At 41.1% G+C, this 20,935-nt stretch overlaps 1 protein-coding gene across 3 annotated transcripts in view; it reads right to left on the bottom strand.

The window, feature by feature from the left end:
* Positions 1 to 20,935, bottom strand: part of LOC144533055 (estrogen-related receptor gamma-like) — a 28,655-nt gene that overhangs the window by 6,356 nt on the left and 1,364 nt on the right. Inside the window, exons 1-6 of one of the 3 annotated variants that reach the window (XM_078274148.1) lie at positions 13,900 to 14,311; positions 8,739 to 8,993; positions 8,456 to 8,613; positions 6,996 to 7,112; positions 1,540 to 1,650; positions 691 to 873 (exon numbers count right to left, since the gene is read on the bottom strand). In XM_078274148.1, the coding sequence (XP_078130274.1) occupies positions 691 to 873; positions 1,540 to 1,650; positions 6,996 to 7,112; positions 8,456 to 8,613; positions 8,739 to 8,993; positions 13,900 to 13,955 (880 nt within the window). In that variant the 5' untranslated portion in view covers positions 13,956 to 14,311. Of the gene's footprint in view, positions 1 to 690; positions 874 to 1,539; positions 1,651 to 6,995; positions 7,113 to 8,455; positions 8,614 to 8,738; positions 8,994 to 11,321; positions 11,383 to 13,899; positions 14,312 to 20,935 lie in introns of those variants that run through there. The other 2 variants (XM_078274149.1, XM_078274150.1) reach the window with 2 other exon arrangements.

Here is a 20,935-nt window from a genome sequence, read left to right as displayed (position 1 = left end):
GCCTCGGTCCAAGAAATGAATTAAAACTTCCAGGTGGCCACTGGTCATCTGGATGTTATATTAGGAACACACATTGGTCAGCGCGCGCGCACACACACACACACACACACACACACACACACACACACACACACACACACACACACACACACACACACACACACACACACACACGTTTGTTTCACTATCTTTGTGGGGACCTGTCATTGACATAATGCATTCCCTAGCCCCTTACCATAACCTTAACCATCACAACTAAATGCCTAACCTTAACCCTTACCCTCACCCTAACCATAACCTAATTCTAACCCTAATCCTAAAACCAAGTCTTAACCCTCAAACAGCCCTTTAACCTTGTGGGGTCCAACATTTTGGGCCCCACAAGGCTGTGCAGACCCCACAAGTATACTGTATTCCCCGGTTTTTGGACCCCACGAATAAAGTAAAACAAGCACACACACACACACACACACACACACACACACACACACACACACACACAGAGGATGACTGACGGATAACACAGAGTCGCGCCAACATGCCCTCTCTCCTCTGGGCATCTTGGCAACCACAAGTCACAACACACTCTGATCTGATTAAAGCCTTAATGTGAGGTAATGTGTGTGGTGCAGTGTGTGAGCAAACAACTGCCTGACTTGACTGACTGACTGACTGACTGACTGACTGTACCTGGGATGTGTTTGGCCCAGCCGATGTTGACCACCAGCTCTCTGTCAGCCAGGTCGCACAGCGTGGTCAGAGCCTTGATGTCGCTCTCAGGTACAGTGGGGTCCGGCATGGCGAAGATGCCCTCTGGCTCGGCCACGAGCAGCAGAGACACCACCTTGTTTTCTACCGCACCGCCAACAATGACTGAGAGAGACGGAGAGAGTAAACGTTTTTATTATCATAACCACCTCTATCTAAATATAACCAGTTATTATAGCCGGTTACACAAAAGCACATGCATACAAACACCATCGGAAACAATCAAAGACATCGGCAGTTTGATGAAATTTGTTAAGTTGCTGTCTAATGAAAACCATGTATCTCCAAATTTGGTCATTTTGAATCAAAAGGGATAAAGTGTTCCTTTATGGGTGGAGAAAACGTCCCTACCTCTAACTTAACAACCCCACAGGATTATCTAAAAAAATGCATGGTATTATGTAAAAAAGATGAAAATGGGGCTGTTTTTCTTAGTTAATGAGAAGTTGAGGTTTTGGAGATACATGGTTTTCACAGGACGGCAACATAGTCCGTTACAGCCATTCAAAGCCTTCCACGTTTCACATTTAAAAACCTAATGTTGGCACTACTTAATGCCAACTTGCTAGCAAATACGAGCTATAAAAAATTATTGTTACGACAGACAAAATCACAGAGAGCGTGATATGGACTGGCAGACCACAACACAGCTAAAACCAGAGCCTCTGATATCTACAATAAAGGAATTCATCAAGTAGACTGACTACTTAACAATTCCGTATTACAGTCGTGTTCGCAATGCCCAATGTAAGTTATTTTGTGTACACTTACATGTTCTTTTTTGAGGCAAGGCATTCTGTGGGTACAGATACGGGCTGTTGTCAGCGTCGATTCTCCTCTTGTACTTCTGTCTGCCACCTCGAACCCGGTCCAGACGCACACCTACAGAAACATAAACACAGGGACATTAATGATGCATTTGGTGACAGTCACACTTGAAATATATGTGCCTGGGTGTCCTTAAATCTCAGGGTGATGCCACTCACATCCCAGATAGATATAAGCAACCTTTTGTGTACATAATAAAGATTCAGTAATGTCAATTTGACTTTTTGATTAGTATTTCAAATACTATTGAAAAATAATAGAAAATAAAGAATTTCATGTTTGATTGTGAGAGATGTAAGAGAGTGAAATCAGAGTAAACGTGTTGAAATAGTAATATAAGTATAATATAAGTATAAGTAAGTATAACTAAAAGTAAGTAAGTATAATAATAATGTTCATTTGGAAATCGTGTGGATTTTAAACAAAGTAATCCAAAAGTAATCAGATTAATTCATCTTCTTTCATTAGCATTGATGAAAAGAGTGATGTCTGCAGTGACTCCAAACACAGACTAACAGACTACATTTCAAACTGCTTAACAGTTATCAGAAAGCGGCACCATGTGGCTCCAACCAATGAGTCAACCATCAGGATGTGGCCCAATCATCGGCTCTCGTGTCTCAACGATCCAAAGGAGACATGAAAGGAACATGTCTAATAGTGGCACAGCATCCGGTAACACGACACGCAGGAACTTCAGAGCAGCTGATGACAACTGCTCATCTTAACGAGCATTTTGGTAGCCTCGTCACCACGGTAATCGGGATTTAAGTAAGTGTGTGTGTGTGTGTGTGTGTGTGTGTGTGTGTGTGTGTGTGTAGAGGGGAACAGTCAGTACTGAGAACTGGTGTATCTCTAAAGAAAATGTGTCCAGCGAGTGTGAACGCGACTCAGGGAGCCTTCAGTAGTGGTATTGAGTTACCTGATCTACACAGTGTAAACGGCTATGGTGAACCTGAATAGATCTGTATTATGGCACTCTGAGGGTATTATTTGCCCACTTGACACCTCACAGTGACACTTCATCCCTTTGAGCCTGCCGCCTCCAGTACTTATTCTTACTTATGCAGATATTTATGGACAGCATGCATGAACATCCACATTAAATAACACAACCTCCTTTTAATCAGGCATTTACAATGTGTTGTAGGGCTGAAAGTTTTTTTGCATCATTGGTTTGTAAAGTTATTTTATAGTTAAGTCATCACCATAACAACACTTTTATAGAATTTCTGCTTTATTTGTTAATGTACCATGAACAGATATAGGTAAGATGGAAAGAGGGGGGCACTCATAACAAAGAGATGGTGTGAGAATGTGATCTGTAACCTTTGCTGTAAGCTAAAAGGCTCCCCGACATGACTACTATGAAATATCATGCTCAGAGTTATGCAAACATATTTTACATAAGGGATTTGTATATTTGAGTTTTTCTCTAAGCTCTTCTGACTGGTTTAAAGTGGGTGGGGCTCAATTGGGAAAATAAGTAATAGATCATGTATCTGCTAACAATGTCTTCATCTGCTGATGAAGACATTGTTAGCCTATATGGTTGACAGCCACGAAAATGTTTTAAAGTTGAAATCCTATTATATAATTTAAGTTATACTGTATGTACAACAATCAATGACATCAAATTATCATTATATAGATTTTAGATCATATCATCGAGCCCTGCTTCAAACCTTTGGACATTACATCTGGTTCAACGATGGTAAGATATGGGTAGGCAGTTTTAGGGGTTAAAAGGAAGAAGTGAAGAGCTCGTACTCAAGAAGATGAAGGGGGAATTAAAGAAGAGATCGGTCGGGATAACGTAATGCCCCCCTGACCCTCTGGTGATGTCACGAGGGGCAAAGTGGAAGTGTAGATTATCCTGGGTACTTGGCAGGTGCCACTCCAAGGTGTGAGATGAGGGATGAGGGTGCTTACTAAAGCAACAGATTTAACACAAAATGCTGGCAAACACTGGATTAAATCAAACGACTACTTTGGTCACCTGATACGTTGGAAAAGTGTGATTTATACGGGTATATTTGTGTGTGTGTTTGTACTCAGATCTGATTCAAACACACACATCAGAGCTAAGTGTAACTCTTCACAGTGGAATGTGCTGACAACCAAAAGGCCAAGAATAGCTTTGGTGGATAAAGACACACACACACACACACACACACACACACACACGCACACACACACACACACACACACACACACACACACACACACACACACACACACACACACACACTTCCTCCCTGTTCTTCTGTACAGCCCATCAGAGTTCGATAAACACAGACTACTCAGACATTGATCTATTTTTGGCTGCTTTCATCACTCATCCTTCTTTTGAGGGTGTCTGGATCTTCACACGGGAGGCTTTACAGGTTCCCAAAACACACACAGTGCAGCAGGATCAGGAACACGGACATCCAGTCTCTGATCTGGACTGATCCAGGTTACTGTGTTCTGCGGCAGCACCACCCCCCCCCCGCACCACCGCCTCCGTCACTGCTGCCACAACCAGCATGTGTTCAGTATAAACAATACCCCGCGTCTCAGATATTGTGACAAATGTACACAATGCCACTGTGGCGTTACATTCCCTGTATACTGCTTCTCAAATGAAAAGGATTTGGAAAGTTGGCAGCGAAAAGCACACATAGTCTTTGCCGTTCTGCGATGCTTTTCTCAGAATACAGATTAACCTGGGATGATTAACACACCTGAGACTAAATAACTTCAGGGCAGGCAGCAGGAAGTTGGGATGAGTTGGGGAAGAAGAGACAAAGAAGGAGAGGAAGGTATTTTACAGAGGTATTGCTGCACCACTGACCATTAAAAGCATAAACCATTAAAATACAGGATCACACCATTACATCTGTATGATAAACTGTATCTTAAATATATTGCGCACATTTTGCCAACATACATGTTTTTAGTGCCCTTTGAAGCGACAGCAACTGTAATATTGAGCACTAAACAGGGCTTAATCAAATCCTGCCCAGGGTCTATATGTCTTTTAGCCGTGTATATAATACGACTCTGACTCTCCCCATTAAACCTCACAGCTCCTCTGTCTCAGCCTTTACTGCGGCCTCTCCGGGGAAGAGGGGCATTACGAGACACGATGAAGCGCATTACGAGGGCGCTTACGACGGGAGTTACGAGGGGCAGTTCGCATTTCACGGAGGTCCAGGAATCCCACAAGGCATCTGGAGGAATTTACGAGGGGGGAGGGAAAGCAAAAGGGGGTGGCGAGAGAAGAGGGGGGACTGGGATGCTGTTGATTCCCCTACCCTATTAAAAGCAGCTAATTTAGAAAAATGGCGCACACACACACACACACACACACACACACAAAAGCACACAGAGGTGTGCGCATAAAATGTGAGTGCAGGCTGACGTGTTTAAACCAACTCTTATACACAAACTGATACATGTGTAAAGATGCTATAATTCTGTGTATACATAACTCGCACACACACACACACACACACACACACACACACACACACACACACACACACACACCTTTAGGAACACATAGCAGCAATAAACAGATGCTACTGTGTGTTTTGAGATGAGTAGGTGGAATTAAAGGATCATTCCAGTTTATTACAACTGGGATCATATTTTCATAGTTTTGGCCACCATTTCGATTGGTTATGATAACAATATACTTGTGATATAAATTGCGTGAGAGTAGGAAATACGGCGACTGCGCAACAACAAAGTCTGACAAGAAAAGGTCAGACGATGCGGTGTGTGCACAACTGTGATAGCCTATGTGCTGTAGGTCACAGCATGATATCAACAAAACGTTCGGATTAGAATTTATGGTTGACTCTTATTTTATCTTCCAAATAAATGTAGCTAACCTGCAGCTTTGTATAAAGACCTGGTCACATCAGAATCTAAAATCCGAAATTTTTCAACTCAAGTTCAACTTTAAGAACTTTGACCTGAAAATTCACGCAGTTGACTGCTAGCGAGCCGGACATACATAGTTGTGTCGTGCCATCCACTTTAATATAATTCGTAAATAAACTGCTCCACAAAAGAAGCATGGTTTCTGAGACAGAAGTCGGGAGTACAAATACTTGTTTTTCTATAAACTGCAAACTTATCACCCCATTTGCTAACTGACAATCAGGAAGCGGTAAGCAAGCATTTCTCCCCTTTTCCCTCTTAAATAACTCTTTAATGACTCTGAAATGGTGTACAATTAAATGCTTCATAATTACATTTATCTGTCATCGTACCCACCACAGACACATACACATACTTTTTATCTGCCCTCCCCTCTTTATTATCATCTCTTGGTCCCACACAGCATGCAGCAAGTGGCTACAGTAGGAGGTCGCTAATGTTTTCCTTTTTGAGTCACTTCTAAATCTGGACAACAATATGTCACCAGACAGGAACACAGTCAGACTAAAGGAGCACCTGACTGCTGTCACAGACTCTCTGTGTGGTACATGTCACCACTCTTACTCCATTTTTTTTGAGCATATGTAATGAAGTTTGGCACCGTAGAGAATAAATTAGCTGTACAAAAGATGTTGGAATGTGAAAGCCTGCTAAGTTTATTTGTTGCATTTTATATTTATTCAACCTTAGGTTATTTTGTGCATTGGTATAAACCACTGTAGTAAGGCACCACTGTGTCTATAATTCAGATTCAGAAATTAAATAAACAATTATTGTCCAGCACAAAGCAACAGGCTGGGTTAGTTAGGTTACTTGTCCCATTCTCATTAAACTCCCCACTTGTAAAAATGTAACTTTTTTTAAATGTCCGCAGATTTTCATTTTTGTAAAGTCTTGTCCCAAGAGCCCCAGCAACGATTTGCTCGATTATTTCTCGAGCTGCTGCAGTGTTGCGCACACACCTACATGTACACACGCTGGCAGTTTTCCAAAAGCTATTTCTGAGAAACACTTGGAAGCAAAAACTGACACAATTGAACAGTTAGTAACCCCCCTCCTCCCTGTCAAAGACGCCGATATGCATTGTTCAGCCCTATGTTTACTACACATACACAGACCTACACACACATCACAGCTGGCACGAAGGGGCTGAAGTTTAACTGTCATAGGTTTTAGGTTTCACTGGAATCTACAGAACTACGGTACATGCCATCGCCAGTTTATCAGGTGAGGCATTTAGAGAATCACATCTGGTAATTGGGGTATTGCTTTCAGGAATGCACAACGTAGAAACTGCAGTCAGACTTGTGTTAGCCTTTATTCTCTGGGTGCTTTTTCTCTGTCTCAACTGTTTAAAGGATGAGGTTTGAACTTCTGCCAAGACTACCAACAGATCAATTGCAGAAAAAGCAACTCAAACAATGTTTTGACCCAGGTCTGAAAGTGATTTTTGGTGTATAGCTTACCTTCTCTCAACATGCCTACAGACAGACATTTCACAAATCGACAGGCCTGGCAGGATTTCCTCCTTCTCTTGGTGATTTCACATTCATTGGACGCTGGGCAGCTGTATTCAATGTTACCTAGAGAAAAAGAGAGTAAATTATTTTGTTTTAAACTGCAGTGAAGCAATAATTGAACATTATTCTTAATCATTTTTTTTCATTTAATTTTGACAATATTATCTCATTGAGATTTCAACTTGACTTCCACTAAAATGTGTCACAGCACACAATCTTAAAGGGGTACTCTAGCAATTTAGTGTTGTACTTCCATAAAGTTAGTCAACTCACAAGAGACAAATTTAAAAAAGAATCGTCCTAATTGAAGCAGACGACACGGAGATATCCTGGCTTTTATTTCCTTGTGTGGGTCATGCCCTCAAAACACAGGATCCTACACTATTTTTTGTGCCTCAGGCCTTCTGTTATAAATTTGCGATCTCAAACAGAAACGGAGATGACACTGATGATATCACTATGACATCATCAGGGTTATTTTCTCAGACTTGACAAAGCTCCCTCCAAGCTACAGACTTTACTAACTGTTTTTACAGGCTGTGAAGTATTCCTTGTAACGAGTAAACTGATCTCCATGTGTGCACCTTTAAATCATTGGGCATAAACATATCTTGTGATTTGTAAAACACATTTAAAAAGTCCTTTTTTTACAATGACAATTTGACTTTCACTCACAATCATCAATGCAATCACATACAAAAACACATGTTCCTAACACCTAATTGGGAGTAATAGCCATGGCAGCCAAAAGTGTGCGTTAAGCCTGATGGCGTTCAGCCAGTTGTGGTCACTCTCAGCTGCCACACTTGATCAGAAACAGGAAGTATCTGATGAGCCAGACATCAGATCTCCCCAGCTGACCTGACAGCCGTTCATCCTGTTTGCCCTTTGATCCCATCTACAGTAGTCAACTTCTACAGACAGAAACGCATCACAGCCTGCCGCAAGCCCACAGAGAACAGGACAATCATTTTAAAAACACCCACACTTGCATGCTACTGCCCGCTGCCTCTCTCAACTAACAGCTTTCAGGGGTGAAGTGATTGCGCACACATTCAACACCATATGTTATCTGAAGCTTTGAAGCCTAAACTTAAACATGTTGACTATATACACAATGCTACAACAGCATATCAGCTGTTTGCAAACAGGTCTTCATTTAAAGCCTTACTGCAGTTTGAGGAAGGAGGCGGAAGCTGTGCGCTAACTGATCGGGGTTTGTTATTACCAAAACACACGACTGCATATGAACCATGTTGCTAGCAAAACAGGTTTATATGATGCAGGAAGGCATTATCAGCCATGCAGAATAAACTAAGTATAAAGGTGAGCATGGAACCTGCACCTAAATGTGTGTTTTCTGTGTGTGTGTGTGTGTGTGTGTGTGTGTTTTGTCTCTCTCTTACCCTGGATGGTCCTCTTAAAGAAGGCCTTACAGGCTTCACAGGAGGCCACGCCATAGTGGTAGCCCGAGGCAACGTCACCGCACACCAGACACACACGCTTGGCCACCGAGCCCAACATGAATTCACACTTCACTTGGCTTTCTTCCTCCACAAACCTCCTTGATAGAGGTAGAGAGAGGGAGGGAGGAATTGAAGGGGACACAATCAGAGGAATGTGCTCAGATAGTAATAGTGCTTACATTTAAACACACAAAATAAGGGACAGTATAATGTATACACCAACCTGTTTGCTCCTCCATTGTTGGCCAATGCCGCTGTGTGACCATAGAGGCCTGGCGAGTCCAGCCCATTGCTGTGATTGTGATGGCCTTTGATCAGGGGCCCGTAGCTGGAGTTTGTGTCGGAGGAAGAGCTTCCAGGACTGGGCTGGGCCGGGCTGACGTCGCCCTGAGAGCTGGGGCTGGGGCTGGAGGGCTCACGCTTTATAGTGGAGGGACAGGTGGGGTCCAAGCCCCTCACTGACATCCTGTCCAAATGTCTGGAGAAAAGAGAGGAGAAATATGCACCTTATTGTAATACATATTCATGATGGTGAACGATTTGGCTCTCAGGTCAGCTTTATATAATGGGTCACCTTGGTATTGTTATAAATATTAATGACTGGCTAGTTTTATTAAGTCAGGCATAATAAACACAGATAGTAATAATGTAATTTGCAGCTTGGAAAAATCTTTACCATTAATCTATGGATTCATGTGTATTTTCAAACCATACACAGAGCTACAAACGTTCAGAAACCTCATATTTTTTTTCAACTACACCCTTTTTTTCTTCTCCCGATGCATTCGGTGACCTCCGCCTCTCCATCTCCACACCCCTTCATTCATGCATCCATCCATCCATCCCAGTCTTATCTAAACCAGCCGTTTGTGATTTCCCACATATGCAAAGCTGCTGTCGATTACACTGTTTTGTTTTTAAAAGAAAAAGATTGCTTAAGCAAACGTAGGGAAATAGTCAAACCAGCAATCATCCGCTTTATCATCGCCATGTTCAATCCAAATATGGTTGTCTTTCCCTTTTGTATTTTTATCTCTCTCTATTGTTTCTTTGTGTCTCTCAGTTACTCGCAATACTCGACCTATCAAACACGCTTTTTTTCTTACTTTTAGGAAATCTGGAGATATTAAAATAATCCATTGAATGAGACATGAACGAAAGCTTTGTAAGAAGAAAAAATGTTTATGCTAGTTAATTTTTGTGGGTAACACAAAAACCCCTAAAAAGGACAATAATCTAGTTATTTATTTTCTAATGACAAAAATAGACATGTCTTTTCTTTCTATGAATACATCCGTTATAAGTGCTGGAAATAAATCTTCCTCTGCCTGCATGTTAACGCGTGTATCATTACTTTATTATTGGATCGAGATGTGACCACAACAGACTCTCTGTCACCACGACAAGGAGAAAAAACCAGCTGAGGTGTACACTAGCCTCACAGGCATGTGATCTGCACTCACACACACACACACACACACACACACACACACACACAGACACACACAGGCGTCAGGTGTTCATGTGTGGATGTAAAAATAAAAACCATAGACAGGCTCTGACTTTTCTACACACACTTCAGATTCATGGGATCAGGAGCATGTTCAAGCTCCCAGCACACGCACACTTACAGACACATTTTAAAGCAAGTGTCTTCATAAACACCCCGACACATACTGGTATGCAACTGTTTGCCGCCGGGCCAACTTTAAAAAGACCCCTCTGTCTCACTCTCTTTCGCACATTTCCACATGCAGAGAAACACACACACAGTATCCACACAGTCGCACATCTCTCCCACTCTAATCTTGGCCTGGTGAGGTAGATGTCCCAATCACTCTATTTCCTGCTATGTAAATCAATCTTTGCTTGGCCACAAGTCATTTGGTAGGTAAAAAGACTGGCTGCTTTTAACCACCTCCAGAGTAAACTATGGGCACGCACTATTGACCACTCTACACACCCACAAAGACACACAGACAGACAACAAATACCAAGAGAGCCAACAGTAGACTTCTCTGTAAGAAAACCAAGTAACTGTAGCAACGTAATCACCACCTGCCGTCATAGGTGAGGCTACCATTAATTTACTTATCGGCAGTGCAACACTTGACATAATTTCCCTTTATAAAACATGCAATTTGTTTTGCCCATTTACACAGCAGACTCAGAGCAACATTAGCATTTATTTGGAGTTGCGTCTCTGGTCATCTGATGAATATAAGTCCAATATTCACTGTGCTTTCAGCTCTGTTTTGGTCTTCACAGACTCCTGAAAGAAATATGTCTTTCGCTGCAAAATGCTGCACAATGTTCAGCAGACTTGCCAATTTTGTTACTCTTTCCTTAAAAACCTCTACGGTTGGAAATTACCTCAATAAGAGCAGTGAGAGTGAATCAAAACAGTAAAATTGTGGACCATAAAACCAAAACAATTAGCCTATGGGTGCTAAAAAGCTCTGTAGAGTTGGGGGGGACTGTGGTGATAATTTGCTGTGAGTAATTTGATCCATTGCTGGTATAAAAAAAATTCAATTAGTACAGCTTTAAACATTTTAGTTTTGTATAAAAAAGATGCCAAAAAATATTATTTTGTCGTCAGTACTGTTAATAAGGTATCATATCAGCACTAGTATTGAAACATTCCCAACAATACCCAACTCTTGTCTTAAGCAGACAAATTTTACCGCAATAACCAATGAACTAGAGTCCCCCCCCACCGCCATCTTTCACCTCTCCAATCCACTTTGAAGACGATAAAAACAGTACAGTGTAGAGATTTTAGTTTGCTTTTAAAGTGACTCACAGGTTTACTTATTGGCTATCCATCACAGGCGTCCATATTGCTGTGTCAAGTCTCTGACAGGTACAGAGTGAGATATACTTTGTGCTCTCCCATTATAATGCATCATGGGGAAGAGGAAGAGGAGGAGGAGGAGGGAGTGTTGGTGTTTTGCTTTCATAATGAAATGGCATTAGAGTGGGGTGATCAGATGTGATGTAATATTCACTCTGACAGATTACTAATCTACAAGTCCACATAAAAGCCCATCAAAAGACTGTTGGTGCAGCTCCTACAGCGGCATGCAGCAGGGATAAATCAGAGAGGTTGGTGTGTGTGTGTGTGTGTGTGTGTGTGTGTGTGTGTGTGTATGCGTGCATGCGTGCGTGCGTGTCAATGGGTATTCAACGTTATCGTACCTTACCCCTTTGTGTCCCAGTATCCAAAACAACTCTAATTGCACCTTGGCAACAAAGGCCAAAATTCAGCGTGAAACGACGAGGAGACAGAAAGCAAGAAGAAGAAGAGAGGTGGGAGGAAATTACAAGAGAGCCAGACAGAAAGAGGGAGTGTGAAAAGGCCGTGAAGGGACAGAAGGAAAGGCGGCAGCCCTGTGGCTCATTAACCTGGGGGTGTTGAAAGAAAAGAGAGAAGGCAACACTCACTTTCAAATGAGAAGTCATAATGCAGACAATGACCCAACGGATGGAGGGAGAGTGAGAAGAAAACAGGGAGTGAAAGAAACTACAGAAGGGAAGTGACCAAGATATATAAAGACAAATCTAAAGGCCTTGAGGAAGTGAAAATAAAACTCAACGCGACTAAGATTCTCCCTGCAATATCACAAAAAAACAAACAAATAATGACAAACCTTTTAGCCCTAGCCCTGACCCTGAGGAGCAGTTATTTAGGTCAGCGGGGTCTCAGTGGTGTTTTTTACTAACAAGCCAGTAAGAGATGAGCAGGGATCAGTGGCACCCCTGGCCAGCAGTAAGAGCCTTAGTCAGGCTTTGGACGAAGCTGTTAGCAGGGAGATGAGGTGCCTGTGGCTGGAGCTTTGGACCCGCAGGCTCTGGATAGCGTGTCATACCGGGGGATCATGAGCAGCTACTGCAGCCTTTTCTCCCATTATCTGGTTACTTCTGTCACCAGCAATCAGCCGGCATGTACGTCCACACGTGTGCTCGTCTTCTCCCTCTTTTTGGGCCGTCTCCAATTCTCTTCTCATCTTTCTCTGCTAGGGAATGCTACTTCCAATCCCAAAAAATTAGATGTTTTCTCAGAGCAGAGTGATTATGCCACAGCTGATGAAAGCGCAGCAGTGATGATAATGAACATGATTTTTTTATGATTACAGAAAAGAAAGGCAATCAGAAAGCTGTCCCGGGGTAATCAAACAGCTGCTTCGCACATCTTTTCACAGGCTTTCGACTGCTTTGTGAATGTCGGGAAGATTTTCACCAGCCTTGGATGACTCAGGCTGCTCTCAAACTGGTCTCACCCTCACTATCAACAAACAAACAGGCTGAACAATGACAATTGTAAGCAATGCAAACAAGCCTCCTCACCAGGGAAATGCTAAACTTCCCCAAAGCACAGAGAAAGAAACTTTATAGTCTAACACGTATTTACGTTAATCGTTTCCTTTTATACCTCAATAGAGTTGAAAGGATTAGTCAAATCATTAACTAATCGGTCAACAGAAAATTATTCAGCAACTATTTTGATCATTGGTTAATAATTTGAGACATTTTTAAGCAAAAATGCCAAACATGCTCTACTTCCATAACCTAAATCTTCTCTGTTTTACATCATTGAAAACTGAATATATTTGGATTTTGCGAACAAGCAATTTTAAGATGTCATCTTGGGCTTAAAGAAAGCGTGATGAGTGTTAATTACTATTTCATAGACTACAGGATTAATTGATCAATTGAGAAAGTAATAATAGATGCTGGAAGAACTAGAAAAGACTGCAGGCATAAAACTGGTAATCAACGGCTTAATTCAAAAGAAGATAAATGGCAAATTTAATACGAGGATGATTTTTAACATGTATGCTTGCATTCCTATAAAAGACACAATGAGACTGTGAAGTATAACAAGTGGATGAGCAAATATTGTTTAGTTTATTACAAGTATCCCCATTAGCTGACACCTAGACGACCAGTCTTCCTGGGGTCCAAAACCCAACCAGACAATATGTAAACATTTCATGACATGCAAAATACTTATACCACTTGTGTTATCCTTTCTCAATCACACTCATGTGATGGACCCTGATTCTCACGCTCCAACTCTCTCAATGTGCTGAGTCATTTAAGTTGATTGACTCAGATCAACTTGAAAATTTAAAAGCATACAGCGCATAATACCTGTGCAGCACGAGCATACACTTTTGAGTCACACACGCACACACACACAGGTCCCACAAATCAGACATTTAAAAAAAAAAAGAACATTTATCTCAGTCAAGACATCATAAGGAAACAGTCATATAACTTTCACACTCAATTCTAGCTCAGTTTGCTACACCTGTGTGACACTTGAGAGTATACACTTCATGCTCTGTGCAATCATTTTGCAGGGTGAAAGTACTTACTCTGTGTCAGAGTGGTAGGTGAAACACTCTGGCAGGTAGAGGTCGACTAAATCCATGTGCCCTATGCCACCATGCTCTGAAGAGGAGAAAAATAGACGTCTGTTTGTGCCTGCTTGCTCTGCCTCTCCTTCTCTTTATTATCTCCTTATCTCCCTCTCCTCTGCAGATTTTGAAAACTGTAGGCTATCTCTCACTGCACTGTTTGTCACTATCTCTTTACTTTCCCCTCAAACTTTGTCTCCATCTACTGCCCTCTCCTCTGTGCTATCACACTCTCAGCTCCTCTCATTGTCCTTGCGTCTGTCTTCCTGTCACTCGCATTTTTCACCGACAACCCCCCCCCCCCGTGCCTTTGAAGTCCTGACTGGTGGACTAGCTGACTGTGTGCACGACAAGGGTCTCCAAGCGAAGCTGGCCCTCATGAATACTTAGCCACACCATTTGAATGGCCTTCCCACCCCCACCTCCCACTCCCCCGGAACGCTGAGCTGGCAGTTGATTGGCTGTCCTCTGAGCCAATGAGAGACAATTTCTCACTGGGGCAGGTGGATATGACAACAGAGGATGTTTTAGGTTTTAGTTCTTAGAAAGAGCTTCATATGGGAATGTCGAAGGTGACTTCTCGCATGAACGGCATCAGATGTTGTTATTATAGGGATTACTCATATATGCAATGTTTTTGTGAAAAGCTTTTACTCATTTTTTTAGTCAACATATCACAAAACCTTACAGTCAAGAATCATTATGGTCTCATTCATTTTTTTCAAAAGAAAATGTGATAAAAGAAACACCATCAAAACATTTTTATCTGATCTAATTCCTGATATGATGCTTGGTTGATTAAGATTAAGTGATACTTTATTGATCCCACAAGGGAAAATTACAATTTTACACTCTGTTTTTAGTTATTACACACAGGCCGAAATACACACACACATGCCCAGAACAACAGATTGTTAGACCCACAGAAAATAGATCTACTTTAATAATCAATTATAGGCATTTATGAAGGAATACATTCTGTTTTCAGCTTCTTAAATGTAAAAATAGGCAGCTATTTTTTGTTTTATATTATTATGAATTGAATATCTTTAGGTTTTGGACTGTTGGTTGGACAAAACAAACATTACCTTGGGCTCTGGTAAATTGTGATGAGCATTTTTCACTATAAATATAATAAAATATTATCAAGAAAGGAATCGATAATGAATCATTAGTTGTCCATAAAAAGAGATTTGATACTAGACTCAGGCCAAATAATGTCAAAATGCTGGATATAATGAGCTGAATAATTTCCTCCAAAATCTACACTTTTAAAGTCAATGCTACGTCTAAAATAAAATCAGCATCTTCCCACACATATATGAATGAACATGCCCATATGTTCATTCATATATGTGTGGGAAGATGCTGATTTTATTTTTGCCTGCCTCCAAATAGTTTGAAAGCAAGCCTTAATGGACTTACTGCTAGTACTTTTATCTAATCTAATCAGCTGTGGCTATGTGCCTAATGTGATGGTCTTCACCTTTCGCTGACATCATACACATGCACGCAAAATGAGAAGCCCAGTAAGCAGTGCTTGGCATGGAAAAAAGCTTAACATGTGCAACAAGATATAGTGTGAAAGAAACGTCACAGGAAAACAGAACTAAATGTACAATGCACTTTTCACAGTTACACTTTGCTGTGTCCAAATTCAAATTTCCCTTTCCCTATGTTGTTGGTTCATACAATATACAGTATGTAATGGGGATCTATTTTGATCACACTTGAAATTCTACAATTTACCCTGCTTTGGTTTGACGAGAATCCAATAAATAATACCTGTAATATTATAAAACAGTAATTCATCTAATCATTCCACTAATAAATAATATAATTTCTCCAGTGAGAGTAAGTAGCCTGGGGTCAAATGAGTCTTATGCAACCTGTTGTCACTACATCCTAATCCACTTAAAAGACAGATGCACAGGTGATCTCCACGCCCATGACTCCATGTACACACAGATACTGCTCAGCCTTGTTGAGCAGTCATGGGTCAAATTCAAATTACGATGGTTACACCCTGAGGTCCCAACACAGTGTGGATGCTTGCCATGAAGCACTGAATAAATGATAGTAATATCACAGTATAGTGCATCAAATATTTTCATTCCACATTATTCCGGTTGTTTCTGAATTAACATAGGACATAATGATAGGTTGGTACAGCAATGACTCTCCATCAATGTACAGGAGCATATTTCCACTTTCACAGCAAATCCCACCTAGGTTTTAGAACACAGTAGAGTCTGATAGAGAATCCAACTTTGTGGATTAACATTCTCACTGAAAATGCACCCTGTGGCTTTTAACATAATGGTGATAGAAGAACAATAGCCAAGAATTCCCCCAAATTAATACAGTTTGAAATGATAATGTAGCATCAAAAATGCCCATACGTCAAAGTATGGGCATTTTTAGTAAATCTACGTAAACCTCAGAATTTCTGCTTTTTTCATGTCAGTCTCGGCCCGTCTCTTCCCCTCTGGTCGACATGACGTTGTTCTCGTGCTCTGAGCTGACCCTAGCCTAAGCAACCTCCACAGGAATGAAATCACCTGTGCTAATCTGTTGCTCAGATAAAGGCCAGACAGCAGACTGCATGGAGTGGACCTTATCTCATTACTCGCCACATGAAACAGCTCGACAACAGAAATACAGCAGCCACACATGCAACACGTGTAAACTAAAAAATACCAACGCACGCACATGCAAACACAAAGGAGAGAGCACATATACAAACCCACAAAAGATAAAGAGTGTGTGCTTTCTAATGGTACATTATTTTATCTCAACCATAAAACGCAAGAAGCCAGACACTGAGTGCTACTATCGTATCAAATCTCCTGAAGTTAACGTATCACATAAAACATTATCCACACTGATAAATTATCTTTTATAAACCATTTAGGGAACTGGATGTTGACTTTTAAGCAAGTGGCTGTTATCTCTCAGTGGCTTTTAGTTTGGCAGCTGCCATCAATGGATTCTTTATTTGCTCAAGCTTTTCACATATTCAGGTTGAAATCAAAACTTGAGATTGATAACTTTTATCAATGGTTGACATTTTTCTTGGCACCGGCTGAGTGGTTTTGAGACGCACAACAACAATAGCAAGGCACACTTGAGTCAAGCCAGAGTGGCGTCAAACCAGCCACTTGAAGGACCCAAAGCTCCAGAGTAGTTTAATGTTTTTTGATAATTGACTCATTACTGTACAAAAGCTTCTTGTTTCACTTTGCAGTGGCTCTATTGTCAAAGCTTGATGTTGTTTGAGGTAATGTAAATAAAAAAGGTTACAGACTGTAACTCACTGAACGGTTGATTTAAAAGAGGTTGAGAATAAATTCAGATTAGGGCTGCAAATAATGATTATGATGTCAAATAATCTATCAGATTTTTAGCCATGCTACTTCCGTGGCTCCAGGCATGGCAAAAATATTGGCCTGTCAGTCGGCTGGTCCTCCATTTTGGTCCATGGTGAAATGTTATAACTTTGGTTATCCCTTAACTTTAATCTAGCGCTATAATCAGGTCAACATTTTTATGTGGTTTATGACTAAATAGCCTCAGCTGTAATTTGTGTTTAGTAATTAGCAAATGTTAGCAGGCTAACACATTAAACTAAGATGGTGAACATGGTTAACATTACCTGCTAACATCACATGTTAGCATTGTCATTCGCTTGTTAGCATGCTGACTTTAGCATTTAGCTCAAAGCACCGCTGTGCGTACAGCATCACAGAGCTGCTAGCGTGGCTGTAGTCTTGTTTTATTTGATCACCGATTAACAAAGGACCTCACAAGTTCACAGAGTCCAACATAACATCTTCCGTTAGCTTGTTTTGTCCAAATAACAGTCCATAACTCAATTGTATTTCATTTAAAATGATATGAAGCACAGAAAAATAGCAAATTCTCACAGCTGAGAAGTTTTTTCTTCCCTGCAGTTTTTTTACATTTTTGCTGGGTAGCCTAAGTGAAGTTTTATGATTGCTGTTGATATATTTCTGTCGATCGACTGATCAATTATCTAATTCAGATTGCACAATACATTTGTGGGATCTGGGAAAAAGGTGAGCTAGGCCGATAAATCATCCATGCTAATATACGAGTCAATGTTAGCTTATAGCAGATATATTGGTATTGGTTTAATAAGGTAATTAAGTGACAAGAAATTGCAGGAGGATAGAAATGCCATCGATATGTTTAAGATCATTTGAAACAGTGTCTCTATTCTGCATAGTCTGTCTATCAGAGAGCACTGACAAGTTTGTTTTGAAACCGTAAATAATGGATGGCTTAAAAAAATATTTTTTAGCCAATATATTAAAAAAATTGAAACTTGCAAATAGCAATATCGGTATCAGCCTCAAATTAGTTGGGCTAAAGGAGTTTTAAAGTTACTAACACCAATTGAAACCTCCTGCTGGATGTCAAAAATGTATTTAGGCCTAGTAAAGAAAATAAAAAGGTAGGCTACAAAAGGGCAGCTTGTTCAGTTCAGATGAAATAAAACCTGAGGGGCTTATAAAAAACAACATGTAATGAAAAATGACAAAAGCGCAGAAGACAAATGACAAGTAAACTAAGCAAAGAGGACAATGACATGAAGCAAAGCAAAATCCAGACATAACAAGAAAAGGAAACAAGCTCAATGCAGCAAATGAAATTGAACATGCATGGCTGGAGTTAAACATCGAAAATATTTTTACACCGCTGAGGCTGAACCGAAGACAGGAGTTCAATAGCTGCTCCGGATGGACGCTGCCTGTAACAGGGCGCCCAGCTGCCAGCTATTGACCAGATGCATCCCGTTTTCTCTAAAGAAAAGCAAAAGTACGAGTGAAGCAGACACCCTTTGCAGTGTGTGTGTGTGTGTGTGTGTGTGTGTGTGTGTGTGTGTGTGTGTGTGTGTGTGTGTGTTCACCCCTTTCTCCTCATCCCTAAACTCACAGCCACCAAATCTCAGCCTCCGGGGACAGCTGTCGGATTGACTTCCAAAACTGGACAGTCACTCTGCAACTCCAACCCCCACCACACACACACACACACACACACACACACACACACGCACACGCACACGCACACACACACACACGCACACACACACACACACGCACGCGCACACACCAGCATCAGCCCTCAATCTGCTTAGTTTATGCCTGACTCACAGTCATCCATCAATTACTGAGACAGAAGGAAAGACTATTGACACTGTGTGCAAACACCATTGTCTCGCTGCAACACACAGTACCTCTCAGACACTTAAGTGGTTCACAAAAGAAGTGTGTGTGTGTGTGTGTGTGTGTGTGTGTGTGTGTGTGTGTGTGTAGGGGGGGGGTTGCACTGGGAAGTAAAAGAAGAGAAAGAAAAGGAAGAAAGCAGAGAAGAGAACTGAGAGAAATATGATATAGAAATGGAAGAGCTTTGTTCTGTATGCATGCTGTGCAGTTTGGTGTCTTTAAATAGATGAATGGGAGGGAAATTATACTTAAAATGAGGCATTGAGTGACAGATTGAAATAGGATCAGTTTCACTATATTGATCTGGAGCGCACTGTACAGGGATCAGAGGTCACACACACCACGTCCATACCAGAAACCTTAGAAAGCCTCTGGGAGAAGCTTAAAGCAACGCAACAATTGAAATGTCACTTAGAGCTACTGGAACCTGCTGCAGCTATCCTCAGAAGGGTCAATGGTCTCTAAATGGTTTTCACTAATCTGGACATCCTACAGTCCCACTTGGAGGAAGTGAGTCAGTGCTGGGAAACATTAGTGCACAGGAAGGCATGCAGGCAGGCAGGATTTCATTAGGGCTAATTTGGGATCATTTGAGACTAAATGCACAGAGAAACACTGTAGAAATGCAGGCTCTTAAAACTGGATTACATACACTAATAACTTGGCTCGACTGCCCCCTAGTGGGCAGATATCTGACATTCACAGTACAGCATCCTGCCTTTAACTGAAAACAAGCTTGATAAGGGCTGTTTGTTTAAAAGCACTGTTAACTCTAATGGAACTGTAATGTGACTGAAGTTTACCCTGATTATGGAGTTGAGAACATTTCAATGTTTCCCCGTCCAGTCATCATGCCATGCTGTCTTCTGGCAGGTGCCCATCTAGAGGTTCTTAGGGTGATTATGTAACCAAGCCTATCTTAACAACATAATGTGGATTACTGCAGCATGGTCCGTTTATATTCCCAACATCCTGTATTGGATTTACTGGTCAGCCTCTGGCAGGTCATGATAGCCTTATTCATCCACCACAGTTTCAGTGTTTTAAATCAGAGATGGGAAAAAGGGCAATGGTTTCCTTAATTCTTGAGTCCACTTGTATGTTTGTGTCTTCTTTCCAGGTATTTCTGGTCCAGAAGTCATCTTCTCTGATCCATAACTTTTATTTGTTTGCACTTTATTTACCGATAGTATAGTCATTCTGGTTTTTGATATGATTTCTTTCTGTCTGTCTACTCTGTACATACGGCATCTAATGCATGTTTTTGCATGTCCTCTTTTAGATATAACTTTTGACCCTTTGGAGGGGCCTGACCCCTTAGGTTGGAAAACACTGTACAAAACTACCTAACTGTATATGAAGTAGCTCCACTTCCACCAGTTACAACAGTAAAATGCTGCTTACACATTGTTACATCGGTATTAACAGTCTAATATAATATATCATCATACATCAGTAATAAGGTGATTTTTCTGCAGAACGAGTACTTTTGCATTGGATACTTTTACTTGTAATGGAGTATTTTTACATTGTGGTAGTGGTACTTTTACTTAATTAAAGGATAAGAATATATCTAAAATAAAAATGCCTTTGCTTAACTTGAACAGACGTGGTTCATAGACATCCTTTCACAAGTTTCCTCCCTTTTCACACACACACACACACACACACACCCACCTGGTTCCCAGACCTGCTCCGGTGAGGATCAGCGGGTGTGGGCCCAACACACATAAAATCCTGGTAGT

This window comes from Sander vitreus, chromosome 18 (assembly GCF_031162955.1).
Source record: "Sander vitreus isolate 19-12246 chromosome 18, sanVit1, whole genome shotgun sequence".
Taxonomy (NCBI): domain Eukaryota; kingdom Metazoa; phylum Chordata; class Actinopteri; order Perciformes; family Percidae; genus Sander; species Sander vitreus.
The sequence above is the reverse complement of the archived record's forward strand: the minus strand, read 5'-3'. Positions and strand labels throughout refer to the sequence as shown.